At 43.2% G+C, this 15,368-nt stretch overlaps 1 protein-coding gene across 1 annotated transcript in view; it reads left to right on the forward strand.

Annotated features, from left to right (window-relative positions):
- LOC133551326 (nuclear receptor subfamily 6 group A member 1-A-like) overlaps positions 1 to 15,368 on the forward strand; it is a 279,246-nt gene that overhangs the window by 236,099 nt on the left and 27,779 nt on the right. The window contains exons 3-4 of the mRNA XM_061897922.1: positions 11,826 to 12,056; positions 13,653 to 13,708. Of these exons, the coding sequence (XP_061753906.1) occupies positions 11,826 to 12,056; positions 13,653 to 13,708 (287 nt within the window). The remainder of the gene's footprint in view (positions 1 to 11,825; positions 12,057 to 13,652; positions 13,709 to 15,368) is intronic.

The raw sequence follows: 15,368 nt of genomic DNA on the forward strand, positions 1-15,368 counted from the left end.
GCGGCTTTTTGTGAGCTCCTGGATAGGAGGAAGACGAGTCCTGATGATCTTTACCGCCGTCCTCACCATTCTCTTCAGAGACTTCCAGTCTGAGGCACTGCAGGCTCCAGTCCAGGCAGAGACGCTGTTGGTCAATAGGCTCTCTATAGTGCCTCTGTAGAATGTGGTGAGAACGAGGGGAGGGAGCTGTGCTCTTTTCATCCAACGCAAAAAGTGCATGCGCTGCTGAGCTCTTTTTACAAGAGGGACTAGGTCATATTGTCAGTTATCTGCACCCCCAGGAACTTGGTGCTGCTTACCATCTCCACCGATGTGACGTTGATGAAGAGTGGAGTGTGGCTGGACTGGTGCTAAGGTCGACTATGATCTCCTTGGTCTTGTCAACGTTCAGGACCAGGTTGTTGGTTCTGCACCAGTCAAGCAGATGTTTCACCTCTCCCCTCTCATCCATGTCGTTGTTGTCACGGATGAGGCCCACTACTGTTGTGTCGTCCGCATACTTCACAGTGTGGTTAGTACTGGACCTGGCGCAGCAGTCATGGGTCATCAACATGAACAGCAGTGGACTCAGGACTAGGGATGATGTTCGAAACCGGTTCTCCCGATTGTTCGATAAGAAAAGGACCGATTCCATGGATTCGAATCCCTTTTTGAGAAGCGGTTCCCGTTATCAAAGCCACTATACCGTAGTTTTTGCGACCGTAGGGTGCACCGTTTTGAAAAGGCGCCGTGTCAGTTACGGGTGCTATTTCTGTATTTAACGCAGGCGAAGCATATTGTTGAGCGCAGGCATGGTTAAACATGTGTTAGCTTAAAACATACGCTAGCCTGCATGGACGCTGTTTTAAAAAGGCAGCAGGAGCAAAGCTGAGTTCGGTTGTAATTTATTGAAGTATTTATCAATGTACTCACATTATTTTTTGATCAATCCTTATCCAGAAAACCATCAAAGACCTCATCTTCTGTGTACGAAATGAACAGCTGGGCAAGTTCTCTTTTAAACACACCAGATTCCCTCTCCTCATTTTCAAAGTCAGTCTCGTTGTCCATTTGCATAGAAAGCTAGCGCAACAGTAAAAGCCGACTTCTCTTGCCCTGTTGTGCATTTCGATTCGCTACCGTGCTGGTCCCCTTCTCCTCCACAGTCAATCAATGTTTGTTTATATAGCCCCAAATCACAAATGTCTCAAAGGACTGCACAAACCATTACGACTACAACATCCTCGGAAGAACCCACAAAAGGGCAAGGAAAACTCACACCCAGTGGGCAGGGAGAATTCACATCCAGTGGGACGCCAGTGACAATGCTGACTATGAAAAACCTTGGAGAGGACCTCAGATGTGGGCAACCCCCCCCTCTAGGGGACCGAAAGCAATGGATGTCGAGCGGGTATAACATGATACTGTGAAAGTTCTGTGGCTCCAACACAGCCGCGAGAGTTCAGTTCAAGCGGATCCAAGACAGCAGCGAGAGTCCCGGCCACAGGAAACCATCTCAAGCGGAGGCGGATCAGTGTGCTTCACCGGGACGTCGAAAGTGAACTGCACCTCGTCCATGTTTGTGATGTGTTTGTTTGCAATTTTTTTTTATTTACAATGCACACAGCAGCACTATATGCTCACTGGGGGCGTGCCTTTAGTGTCCTCTCTCGCCTGAAACCTTCCCACTTTAACAGCCGCATGCTGTCCTCAGTCACGTTTGCATACTGTCCTCAGTCACGTCCACTTTTCTTCCATGCAGACATTGTGCCGGCCCAGTCATATAACATCTATGGCTTTTGGAACTCAGTGCATACACAACAATTTATCTAGATTCGATAAGAGTATCAATAAGGAATCTGTTCGATAAGAGTATTCGATAATGGCATCGAACTCGATAATTTCTTAACGAACATTATCCCTACTCAGGACGCAGCCCTGGGGAGAGCCGGTGCTTAGGGAGATGGCACTGGAGGTGTTTTCACCCAGTCTCAGACTGGGGTCTGTCTGTGAGGAAGTCAAGCAACCAGTTGCATAGGGGGGTACTGAATAAAAGCCAGTTGGACCATGTGATAGAGTAGGTTACTCTGGATATGAAATGCTGGTCTGATATCTTCTTAGGACAAGGACTCCGGTCAGAGAGTAGGCCACAGAGAGGCTTTCAGGCACTCTTTAATGGTGAAGTTGAACAAGTGGGATTTATGTTTGGGTAGGTATGTGCGTTTGTGTGTGTGTGTGAATTTAGCAGGTTATCCAATGCCATTTTTAGCAGTGCAAAGTCTGACTCTTTTCCAGATGTGAATTGGGGCAGAGTAGGCCTTGGAAGTCCATATGAAGTAGCTATTAGGAGTTCCATTAGGTCGGTACCAGGTGCTGTCCCAGAGCCTAGTGGTGGTGGTTCTGTCAACGGCTGCAGTAAAGGTGGCATTGGAGGATAAGGGTGAGGCTGCAAGACTGCATTCTGCTTGATTGGCTGTTGCAGTGGTTAAACTGTGGCAGGGACTATGGTAGGAGGACATATGTTAGCAAAAGTAGGCTGTGGCTGATTCCTCAGAGTTGCGGTAGTAGAAGGCTGATTATCTGGTGGAACAAGCTGGACTTGGGGTAAAGGCGGACTGGTTGCGACGGTGGAATCAACTGCTGTGGCTGGAAGGGCTGATGGTAGAGCATTTGCTGCTGGACTAGTGTGTCGAGATCCAAGCTCACCTTTTGAGTATGGTGGTTCTCCACTTTGATCAGCTGGGTTGAACTCACATTCGCCAAGTGGCCTGGATACAACAGAACTATGTGTATCCTCCTTTAAGAAGGATGTAATTAGAGCAGCTTTCTCCAACTCCATTGCCTTTTCTACCAGTTTACGTTGCAGCATAAGACGTCTCGTAATTGCCTCCTTTGTCTTTAAGGCCATCTCTGCCTCCTCATCCAGTTTACGTCGTTGCTTTTCTTGTTCTCTCAGAAGTTCCTCCTTTTGACGGAGAGCTTCTCTGGATTGTTTGTCCAGAAGCTGGTACTGCTCATCAGCTAGGTTTTCCTCTCTTATTTGTCTCTGCACTTCCGCCAGTTCCATTTGTTTTACTCTCTCCTCCAACATTGCAGTCTGTAGGTCTGATAATCCCTCAGTGATGGACCTCCTGGCTGACGAGCAGGAACTACACTGAGTCTTGGCTCTACTGCATTGAGAGGCAGGTGATGGGCTTCGTGGAAATGATGCTCTCCTCCCAGGGGTCGGGGCTCCAATACCAACAGCTATGGTTGATATATATTGAGATTGGTATCCAACTTCATAGTCATCAAGATGTGCTGGCAGTTGTCTCTCTCGTTGGGGTCTAGAACGTGCTGCTGGATCTGCAGAGGCTTGTTCTGACTCCATGTTGTCTTCAGATGATTATCAATCCGGCTCGAAGGACCATGTGATAATCATCTGAAGACAACATGGAGTCAGAACAAGCCTCTGCAGATCCAGCAGCACGTTCTAGACCCCAACGAGAGAGACAACTGCCAGCACATCTTGATGACTATGAAGTTGGATACAAATCTGTGCTGTGGGATAATGGGGTTGAACGCCAAGCTGAAGTCCAGAAACAACATCTGCACGTGTGTGTCCTTTCCTTCCAGATATTTTAAGCTCAGGTGGAGTTCCAGATGTTCTAAACTCAGGTGGAGTGCAGAGGAGATGGCGTCCTCTGTGGAACGGTTAAGCAAACTGGTATTGGTCGAATGTGGGGGGAAGTCTGGAGACAATGTATTCCTTTACCAGCCTCTCAAAGCACTTCATAATGATTGGGGTGAGTGTCACAGGCGATAATCATTGAGGGAGGAGATTGTGGGTCTTTTATACACTCGAACAACTGTGGCCGTCTTAAAACATGATGGTACCACAGCCTGGGTCAGTGATGTCTTGAAGATGTCTGTGAGAACCCGAACGAGCTGATTTGCACATCCCTTAAGTACCCTGCCCGGAATGTCATCAGGTCCCGCTACTTTCTGGAGGTTCACTCAGCTCAGGATTTTCCGGAAATTTCAGGGTGAGCGGCTGCTCATCAGGGCAAGATGGATTTCCTTGCCGGAGTGGTGTTAAGTGCCTCAATCTTTGCAAAGTGGTTGTTTAGGTTGTTAAGGAAGCTGATGCGGTTGTCACAGGGACAGGGGGCAGTAGAAGCATTTAAGTCTCACCTTAAAACTCATCTGTATACTCTAGCCTTTAAATAGACCTGCTTTTTAGACCAGTTGATCTGCCGCTTCTTTTCTTTCTCCTATGTCCCCCCCTCCCTTGTGGAGGGGGTCCGGTCCGATGACCATGGATGAAGTACTGGCTGTCCAGAGTCGAGACCCAGGATGGACCGCTCGTCGGGACCCAGGATGGACCGCTCGCCTGTATCGGTTGGGGACATCTCTACGCTGCTGATCCGCTTGAGATGGTTTCCTGTGGACGGGACTCTCGCTGCTCTCTTGGATCCGCTTGAACTGAACTCTCGCGGCTGTGTTGGAGCCACTATGGATTGAACTTTCACAGTATCATGTTAGACCCGCTCGACATCCATTGCTTTCGGTCCCCTAGAGGGGGGGGTTGCCCACATCTGAGGTCCTCTCCAAGGTTTCTCATAGTCAGCATTGTCACTGGCATCCCACTGGATGTGAATTCTCCCTGCCCACTGGGTGTGAGTTTTCCTTGCCCTTTTGTGGGTTCTTCCGAGGATGTAGTTGTAATGATTTGTGCAGTCCTTTGAGACATTTGTGATTTGGGGCTATATAAATAAACATTGATTGATTGATTGATTATAGTTCGTGATGACCTGTATGTCCTGCCACATTCGTCTAGTGTTTGTGGGGTTCTCGAAGAAGTCCCTCACTTTCTGACTGTGAGCACGCTTTGCAACCCTAATGGCACGGTTCAGGTTAGCTCTGGCTGTTTTAAGTGCTACCATGTCGCCAGATTTAAAAGCCTTGTTCCGAGCCTTCAGCATTGCACGTACCTCACTGTTCATCCAGGGTTTTCTCGTTGGCCCATGTGGGGATGTTCTTGATCCCACTGACATCCTCCATGCACTTCTGAATGTATGCGGACACAGACTCTGCATACTCCTCCACACATGTGGGATGATTGTCGGTGGCCGCTGCCTTGAACATGTCCCAGTCTGTGGTTTCGAAGCAGTCTTGTAATGCTTCCATTGCTCCCTCTGGCCAGGTCCTCACTTACAAACCCTGTTTCTATATGAGTTGGGAAATTGTGTTAGATGTAAATACAAACGGAATACAATGATTTGCAAATCATTTTCAACCAATATTCAGTTGAATATGCTACAGAGACAACATATTTGATGTTAAACATTTTTTTTGTGTGCAAATAATCATTACCTTTAGGGAACAGGTGGGTGCCATAATTGGGTATAAAAGCAGCTTCCATGAAGTGCTAAGTAATTCACAAACAAGGATGAGGCGAGTGTCAACAATTTGTAAGCAAATTGTCGAACAGTTTTAGAACAAAATTTTTCAACGAGTTATTGCAAGGAATTCAGGGATTATACCATCTACGGTCTGTAAAATCATCAAAAGGTTCAGAGGATCTGCAGATATCACTGCACGTAAGCGATGATATTACGGACGTTTGAGCCCTCAGGTAGTACTGCATCAAAAACCGACATCAGTGTGTAAAGAATATCACCACATGGGCTCAGGAACACTTCATAAAACCACTGTCAGTAACTACAGTTGGTCGCTACATCTGTAAGTGCCAGTTAAAACTCTACTATGCAAAGCAAAAGCCATTCATCACAACATCAAGGAACACTGCTGTCTTTGCTGGGTTGAGCTCATCTAAGATGGACTGATGCAAAGTGGAAAAGTGTTTTGTGGTCTGACGAGTCCACATTTCAAATTATATTTGGAAACTGTTAGCGTGGTGTCCTCCGGAACAAAGAGGAAAATAACCATCCGGATTGTTGTAGGCGCAAAGTTCAAAAGCCAGCATCTGTGATGGTATGGGGGTGTATTAGTGCCCAAGTCATGGGTAACTTACACATCTGTGAAGGCATCATTAATGCTGAATGGTCCATACAGGTTTTGGAGCAACATATGTGGTCATCCAGGCAACGTTATCATGGACGCCCCTGCTTATTTCAGCAAAACAATGCCAAGCCACATGTTACAACAACGTGGTTTCGTAGTAAAAGAGTGCGGGTATTTTCCTGGCCCGCCTGCAGTCCAGACATGTCTTTCATCGAAAATGTATGGCGCATTCTGAAGCGTAAAATACGACAGCGGAGACCCCGGACTGTTGAACTACTGAAGCTCTACATTAAACAAGAATGGGGAAAAAAATCCTCTTTCAAAGCTTCAACAATTAGTTTCCTCAGTTCCCAAACATTTATTGAGTGTTGTTAAAAGAAAAGGTGATGTGACACAGTGATGAACATGCCCTTTCCCATCTACTTTGGCACATGTTGCAGCCATGAAATTCTAAGTTAATTATTATTTGCAAAAAAAAAATAATTGTATGAGTTTGAACATCAATTATCTTGTCTTTGTAGTGCATTCAAGTGAATATGGGTTGAAAATTATTTCCAAATCATTGTATTCCGTTTATATTTACATCTAACACAATTTCCCAACTCATATGGAAACGGGGTTTGTACATATATGTATGTATATATGTGTGTGTATATATATATATATGTATATACATATATATATATATATATATATATATATATATATATATATATATATGTGTCTGAAAGGGTGTTTGTCTTGTGTCATACAATTAAATGCTGTGCTATTGTTTCAAACTTTCAAGGGTGTACTCATGTTGTCCACAACGTAGTTTGAACACCACTGGACTAGAACGTGTGTTTAATTCGATGACTCACAGGTTGCTCGATCTCTAAAATAATCCAAAGCCTAAACTCAGATATTGTAAATAATAAATAAATGGGTTGTACTTGTATAGCGCTTTTCTACCTTCAAGGTACTCAAAGCGCTTTGACACTACTTCCACATTTACCCATTCACACACTGATGGAGGGAGCTGCCATGCAAGGCGCCAACCAGCACCCATCAGGAGCAAGGGTGAAGTGTCTTGCTCAGGACACAACGGACGTGATGAGGTTGGTACTAGGTGGGATTTGAACCAGGGACCCTCGGGTTGCGCACGGCCACTCTCCCACTGCGCCACGCCGTAAAGTCATTTGATCGTTATTTTCAAAAAAGAAATAGAAGTGGTCCATTTGTCTGTGACTTTGGCCCTGCGATGATGTAGCTACTTGTCCAGGGTGTACGTGGCCTTCCACCCGAATGCAGGTGAGATAGGCTCCAGCACCCTCCGAACCCTGAAAAAAACAAGCGGTAGAAAATGGATGGATGGGAGGGTAAAGGTCAGCAGCTTCCGAAGTCACATTACCATGACCGACATTTGACAACAATCGGACATTCGTCAAAGCATCACATTGTGCAGCTTCTTCTTCCTGCTGACGCTCATGATTTCCATTTATTATGCAACTCTCACCTCCACTCTTGTTATGCTTGTACTCTTTGCTCATTTCATAACGCCAATATTTTCTCACACTGTACGCTTAAAAAGTAGCTGGTCTGCTTAAACACCAGAAGGTCGCCAACATCTCACATCCCAGTGGTTCTTAATCTGTTTTCCCAGAGTACCACCTCACAAAACACCTGGCTCTCCAAGTATCTCCATAATGACCAACATTAAAATACAGTAGCGGAGTAGGGCTAAGTATTCGTTAAAAAACAAGGCAAAGGTTTTATTCAACAATAGCTTTTGGCCACTGTAACATTACACACAGTTTGAACAGTAACACTGTGTTTGAATATTTAATTAAGTGATTATTTGGCATACCGCACTTCGATCCCTGTCATAAAGCATTTGCGAAGATTATTAATGTCAAAAATCATAAATGATCACTTGTTCCCCAGTCACAATAAATATGCAAGCAAAGGCTAGTTTGTTTATGTCCACAAAAAAAAAAATCCAGATTCGAAAACGATTAGTATCTTAAAAAAATATATATTAAAAAAAATTAAAACATTTTTTTCTTAATGACAATCAATTTTTAAAAATACATTTTTAGGCCATTTCCATGCAACCTGAATGCGATTGTCAACCTGTTCAAAAAAGCATCATTCTAATTATCATACCGAATAATACGTTGCGAGAATCCGTTAGAATGTGGAATCGTGTTGAATCCAGAATGAATACTGAATCGAATCGTCACCGCAGGATTTGGAATCAGATGGAATCTTTAGGTGCCCAAAGATTCAACCCTTTGTTGTCATTTTTAGCCAGTATTCATATCTCTGTAGGTACTGGTTAGTGTAATTATGGTAAAATGTACAGCTGACCAATACGTCCGCTCGCCCCCAACCCCGCCCACCTCAACCGACGCACGGAGGGGGGCCGGGGTTTGCTGCCAGCAGGGTGTATAATATAAGCAGTAAGAGTCATGGATGCATTGCATTCTGGGTAATTGATATGTTGCGTTTATAATGTGTTACAGAGCCGATGTTCTCCAGACATGTGTTTGTCATTCTTGTTTGGTGTGGGTTCACAGGGCATATACTAGTAAGAGTGTTAAACTTGTTTATATGACAACCTTCAGTGTAACCGGTGTGGCTGATGAACAAGACCCCTGGTTCACACAATAGTACAAGCAAAAAGAAACTCTTTATGCTGTGTACTTATTGTTATACATTTCAAAAGAGTTTTGCGGCTCTCGTTGTCGTTGTGAAATGGATCGAAATGGCTTTTTGAGAGGTAAAGGTTGCCGACCCTACTTCCTCCGCCATTTTAAAAATGGCATCAGGGGAAGCGCCACTCGTGATGTCACAAATTTGACCTGGCAGTAATGGTAAGCATGCGCTAATAATTTTGGGAAGCAAATTACATGCCTGGCGGAAATTCAAGGAAAATACGGTATGCTTTTTTTTTAATGCATTCTAACTCGTAAATAAACGCGAGCAACAATAGGCTAACAATAAAGTCAATAGGGGTCTCTATTCCGGGGATGAATAAAGTATCTATCTATTCTACCGATAAAGTGCTCTAAAAGCCTCCACCAAGGTTTTATATACACGCTGTAAGTATATATGTAATGTAGTAACATTCATAACAACATGTCATATTTACGTAATTTACTAATTTTAAGCATATGAATATGTATTAATTTCACAGACACATCACAGTGTTCATCACAACAACAACACTACTAATCATGGCAGACTTGAGAGTCAACAAAGTCTACTTTGGGACAAAAGATGATCAAGAAACTTAAATTTTTGAGCCTGAATATAAGTAGGATTATCTACAAGTTTTAGAAGCTAAACAGATTCAGCTTTAGTGAAACACTAAGTCCCATGTAGCAGTATTGCTAAGTGGCATACAAACTATCAACATAATAAAACAATGTACTGTACAATGTCTGCTCTCACCAGGATGTTTATATCTTCTCATTTAGATGAAGAATTAATTGTAATCCATATTAAGTTGGATGTCAAAGTTGACCAACTTGTGGGTTTATGTCCATAACTTTCTACTCTCCAGGTGAGAAGATGATTTATAAGCGAGAATTAACTTTCACCAACTCAGAGGGGATGCAGCAGCTCAATATGTGAATGCACTATAAAGACAAGATATTTGATGTTCAAACTCGTAAACTTTATTTTTCTTTGCAAATAATAATTAACTTAGAATTTCATGGCTGCAACACGCGCCAAAGTAGTTGGGAAAGGGCATGTTCACCACTGAGTTACATCACATTTTCTTTTAACAACACTCAATAAACGTTTGGGAACTGAGGAAACTAATTGTTGAAGCTTTAAAATTGGAATTCTTTACCATTCTTGCTTGATGTACTGCTTAAGTTGTTCAACAGTCTGGGGTCTTGTTGTCGTATTTTACGCTTCATAATGCGCCACACATTTTCGATAGGAGACATGTCTGGACTGTAGGCGGGCCAGGAAAGTACCCGCATTCTTTTACTACAAAGCCACGCTGTTGTAACATGTGGCTTGGCATTGTTTTGCTGAAATAAGCAGATAACGTTGCTTGGATGACAACATATGTTGCTCCAAAACCTGTATGGACCATTCAGCATTAATGGTGCCTTCACAGATGTGTAAGTTACCCATGTCTTGGGCACTAATACACCCCCATACCATCACGGATGCTGGCTTTTGAACTTTGCGCCTTTAACAATCCGGATAGTTATTTTCCTCTTTGTTCCGGAGGACACCACGTTCACAGTTTCCAGATATAATTTGAAATGTGGACACTTTTCCACTTTGCATCAGTCCATCTTAGATGAGCTTGGGCCCAGCAAAGCCAGCGGTGTTCCTTGGTGTTGTTGATAAATGGGTTTTACTTTGCATAGTAGAGTTTTGACTTGCACTTACAGATGTAGCAACCAACTGTAGTTACTGACAGTGGTTTTATGAAGTGTTCCTGAGCCCATGTGGTGATATCCTTTACACACTGATGTCGTTTTTTGATGCAGTACCGCCTAAGGGGTCAAAGGTCCCTAATACCATCGCTTACGTGCAGTGATTTCTCCAGATTCTCAGAACCTTTTGATGATTTTACGGACCGTAGATGATAAAATCCCTAAATTCCTTGCAATAGCTTGTTGAGAAATGTTTTTCTAAAACTGTTCGAAAATTTGCTTACAAATTGTTGACACTCGCCCCATCCTTGTTTGTGAATTACTTATCATTTCATGGAAGCTGCTTTTATACCCAATCATAGCACCCACCTGTTCCCAATTAGCCTGCACCCCTGTGGGATGTTCAAAATAAGTGTTTGATGAGCATTCCTCAACTTTATCAGTATTAATTGCCACCTTTCCCAACTTCTTTGTCACGTGTTGCTGGCACCAAATTCTAAAGTTAATGATTATTTGCAAAAAAAAAAAACATGTTTATCAGTTTGAACATCAAATATGTTGTCTTTGTAGCACATTCAACTGAATATGGGTTGAAAATGGTTTACAAATCATTGTATTCCGTTTATATTTACATCTAACATAATTTCCCAACTCATATGGAAACGGGGTTTGTAGCAGGATAAGCTATTTAGCTCTCTGTGATCACGGCGAGGTAAAAAAGTAATTATTCTGCTTTAGTGCTTATAATAATATCGCTAATACTTGCTAATGTTCAGGTCAGGACGTGTAAATGAAGTATTGTTGAGGGTTTGTGGTTTTTTTTTTTTAGAGGGATTATGGGCGCAAAAGTGTACTCTTATTTGCTAGCGTTTATTTACGAGTTAGAATGCACAAAAAAGGTATAATTATGCTAATGTGTAACATAATGACTGATGGACAAAATGACTAAAATCAGCTCTTCTGTATTTGAACACCTAAATATGTTACGGTATGCATAAATAGTGTGATGAAAAGGTGAAATACAAACATTTAATTAAGTTCCTTTTTGAGAGCTGCGATGAGGTGGCGACTTGTCCAGGGTGTACCCCGCCTTCCGCCCGATTGTAGCTGAGATAGGCGCCAGCGCCCCCCGCGACCCCAAAAGGGAATAAGCGGTAGAAAATGGATGGATGGATGGATGGATGGGTTTTAACTAAATTCAATCAATCAATCAATCAATCAATGTTTATTTATATAGCCCCAAATCACAAATGTCTCAAAGGACTGCACAAATCATTACGACTACAACATCCTCGGAAGAACCCACAAAATTCCTTCAATATTTTTCATTGTATATAAACATTAGGAGACTGCAAACAAATCCTTCAAGCCTCCTCATCCAACAGTTCCTTTTGCCGAATTGTATAATTTTGCAGTGACAAGAAGTGATTTCACTGGTTGTGTTTTTGTGCACAGATGACCCAGCTGAGCAGCGCACCTGCCTCATCTGTGGCGACCGAGCCACCGGCCTGCACTACGGCATCATCTCCTGCGAGGGCTGCAAGGGCTTCTTCAAGCGCAGCATCTGCAACAAGCGCGTGTATCGATGCAGCAGGGACAAGAACTGCGAGATGTCGCGCAAGCAGCGCAACCGCTGCCAGTATTGCCGCCTGCTCAAGTGTCTCCAAATGGGGATGAACCGCAAAGGTAAAGTTCACACGAAGCAGCCTTCTGGCAAACATGGCCTCTGGATGGTCCTTTTTGTTGGACCGGCACTGCCCCCCAGTGGACAAGATGTGAGACTCACTTGTCAACCCTGGCTTGGAAGATGGCGTCTGGTTTCTTGTTGGATCACAGCAAACATATATATATATATGTATATATATTCTCCGGCACCCCCCGCAACCCCAAAAGGGATAAGTGGTAAAAAATGTATGTATATGCAGTGGGGCAAAAAAGTATTTAGTCAGCCACCGATTGTGCAAGTTCTCCCACTTAAAATGATGACAGAGGTCTGTAATTTTCATCATAGGTACACTTCATCTGTGAGAGACAGAATTACCCAAAAAAAAACAGGAATTCACAATGTAGAAATTTTAAAGAATTTATTTGTAAATCATGGTGGGAAATAAGTATTTGGTCAACCATTCAAAGCTCTCACTGATTGAAGGAGCTTTTGGCTCAACATCTCACGATACATGGCCCCATTCATTCTTTCCTTAACACGGATCAATCGTCCTGTCCCCTTAGCAGAAAAACAGCCCCAAAGCATGATGTTTCAACCCCCATGCTTCACAGTAGGTATGGTGTTCTTGGGATGCAACTCAGTATTCTTCTTCCTCCAAACACGCAAGTTGAGTTTATACCAAAAAGTTCTGTTTTGGTTTCATCTGACCACATGACATTCTCTCAATCCTCTGCTGTATCATCCATGTATCCATTTTGGTATAAACTCAACTCGTCGCGTTTGGAGGAAGAAGAATACTGAGTTGCATCCCAAGAACACCACACCTACTGTGAAGCATGGGGGTGGAAACATCATGCTTTGGGGTTGTTTTTGTGCCAAGGAGACAGGACGATTGATCCGTGTTAAGGAAAGAATGAATGGGGCCATGTATCGTGAGATTTTGATCCAAAACCTCCTTCCATCAGTGAGAGCTTTGAATGGTTGAACAAATACTTATTTTCCACCATAATTTACAAATAAATTATTCAAAATTCCTACAATGTGATTCTGTCTCTCACAGTTGAAGTGTACCTATGATGAAAATTACAGACCTTTGTCATCATTTTAAGTGGGAGAACTTGCACAATCGGTGGCTGAATAAATATTTTTGTTGCCCCACTGTATACATATATATATATACATATATATATATATATATATATATATATATATAGATAGACACGCACATATACTGTACATTCCGCTCTAACCCGGTATTGAGCACTGTATAACGGATAAACTACAAAAACCTTGACTGTATATATATATATATATATATATATTGTGTACATATATTTTTATATATATTTGTATACATACAGTATAAAAACATTTATGTATATATATTTGTATAAATACACACACATATATATATATATATATATATATATATATATATACACACACACACATATACATGCACACACATATTATTGTTATAATTTGAAGAATGGCTTTTACAAAATTAGCTGCAGGCCACAAATGGCCCAATGTGGACGCCCCTGACCTAAACCATACATGGTGGATTAAGAGTTGTGATGAAATGTTTTAATTATTACCGTACCTTTGCTCCACAGCAATCAGAGAGGACGGCATGCCGGGAGGGAGGAACAAAAGCATCGGGCCCGTTCAGGTAAAAAAAGAAATATGTTTTTCCCTGTAAAGAAATATACAAATCAGGCCCCCATTGTTTGTTAGAAGTTGAGCATTCATTCATTGGCTGGTGAAGTGTGTAATGATCGGAAACCTTGAACCTGGTGCATCGCCAGTCTCTACTCACCGCCGCTTTGTTTCCCCGCTGTGGCGAGCGAGCAAATGGTCTGGGAGGAGAAAGCGAGACATGAGGCTAAGTAGCTCAGCCAACACAATGGAGACATGTGCTTCAATTCATTTCACTCGCAAAGAGAACGAGAAGTGACATGCACTTTAAGAGGCCGCGTCATGTGTTGAATGATTATCGTTTCAGCCTAAGGAATAAAATGGGAGTTAATTCACTCTCAACGCGCCATATTCATTTCTTAAATGTCGCCTGTACGAAACACACACGTTCTTTCATCGGGCATCAGCGTCCTTGCACCTCAACATTTGAGTAAATAGCGCCGTGGGGGCGTATGCTGATTAAAGTTAAAAAGTACCAATGATTGTCAGACACACACTAAGTGTGGCCAAATTATTCTCTGCATTTGACCCATCACACTTGATCACCCCCTGGGGGGTGAAGGGAGCAGTGGGCAGCAGCAGTGCCGCGCCCGGGAAATCATTTTTGGTGATTTAACCCCCAATTCCAACACTTGATGCTGAGTGCCAAACATGGAGGTAATGGGTCCCATTTTTATAGTCTTTGGTATGACTCGGCCGGGGTTTGAACTCACAACCCAATCAATCAATCAATCAATGTTTATTTATATAGCCCCAAATCATTACGACTACAACATCCTCGGAAGAACCCACAAAAGGGCAAGGAAAACTCACACCCAGTGGGCAGAGAGAATTCACATCCAGTGGGACGCCATTGACAATGCTGACTATGAGAAACCTTGGAGAGGACCTCAGATGTGGGCAACCCCCCCTCTCTAGGGGACCGAAAGCAATGGATGTCGAGCGGGTCTAACATGATACTGTGAAAGTTCAATCCACAGTGGCTCCAACACAGCCGCGAGAGTTCAGTTCAAGCGGATCCAAGACAGCTGCGAGAGTCCCGTCCACAGGAAACCATCTCAAGCGGATCAGCAGCATAGAGACGTCCCCAACCGATACAGGCGAGCGGTCCATCCTGGGTCCCGACGAGCGGTCCATCCTGGGTCTCGACTCTGGACAGCCAGTACTTCATCCATGGTCATCGGACCGGACCCCCTCCACAAGGGAGGGGGGGACATAGGAGAAAGAAAAGAAGCGGCAGATCAACTGGTCTAAAAAGGAGGTCTATTTAAAGGCTAGAGTATACAGATGAGTTTTAAGGTGAGACTTAAATGCTTCTACTGAGGTAGCATCTCGAACTGTTACCGGGAGGGCATTCCAGAGTACTGGAGCCCGAACGGAAAACGCTCTATAGCCCGCAGACTTACCGATCTCAGGGCGGACACTCTAACCACTCGGCCACTGAGTAGGTCGACCCCTGTGGTTTGTTCAGGACCAATACAGTACCGATTATTAGTAGTCAAGGAGGCCGATAATGGATATTTGGAGCCGATATTCATTTGCAGTAAATGTTATTTCAACATAAATAGTATATGTCAGCAAACAGATGGACAAGTTGTTTTTTAACATTATTTTTAGGAAAGGTGAGTGTGAAT

The sequence above is a fragment of the Nerophis ophidion genome, linkage group LG01, assembly GCF_033978795.1.
Source record: "Nerophis ophidion isolate RoL-2023_Sa linkage group LG01, RoL_Noph_v1.0, whole genome shotgun sequence".
NCBI lineage: Eukaryota > Metazoa > Chordata > Actinopteri > Syngnathiformes > Syngnathidae > Nerophis > Nerophis ophidion.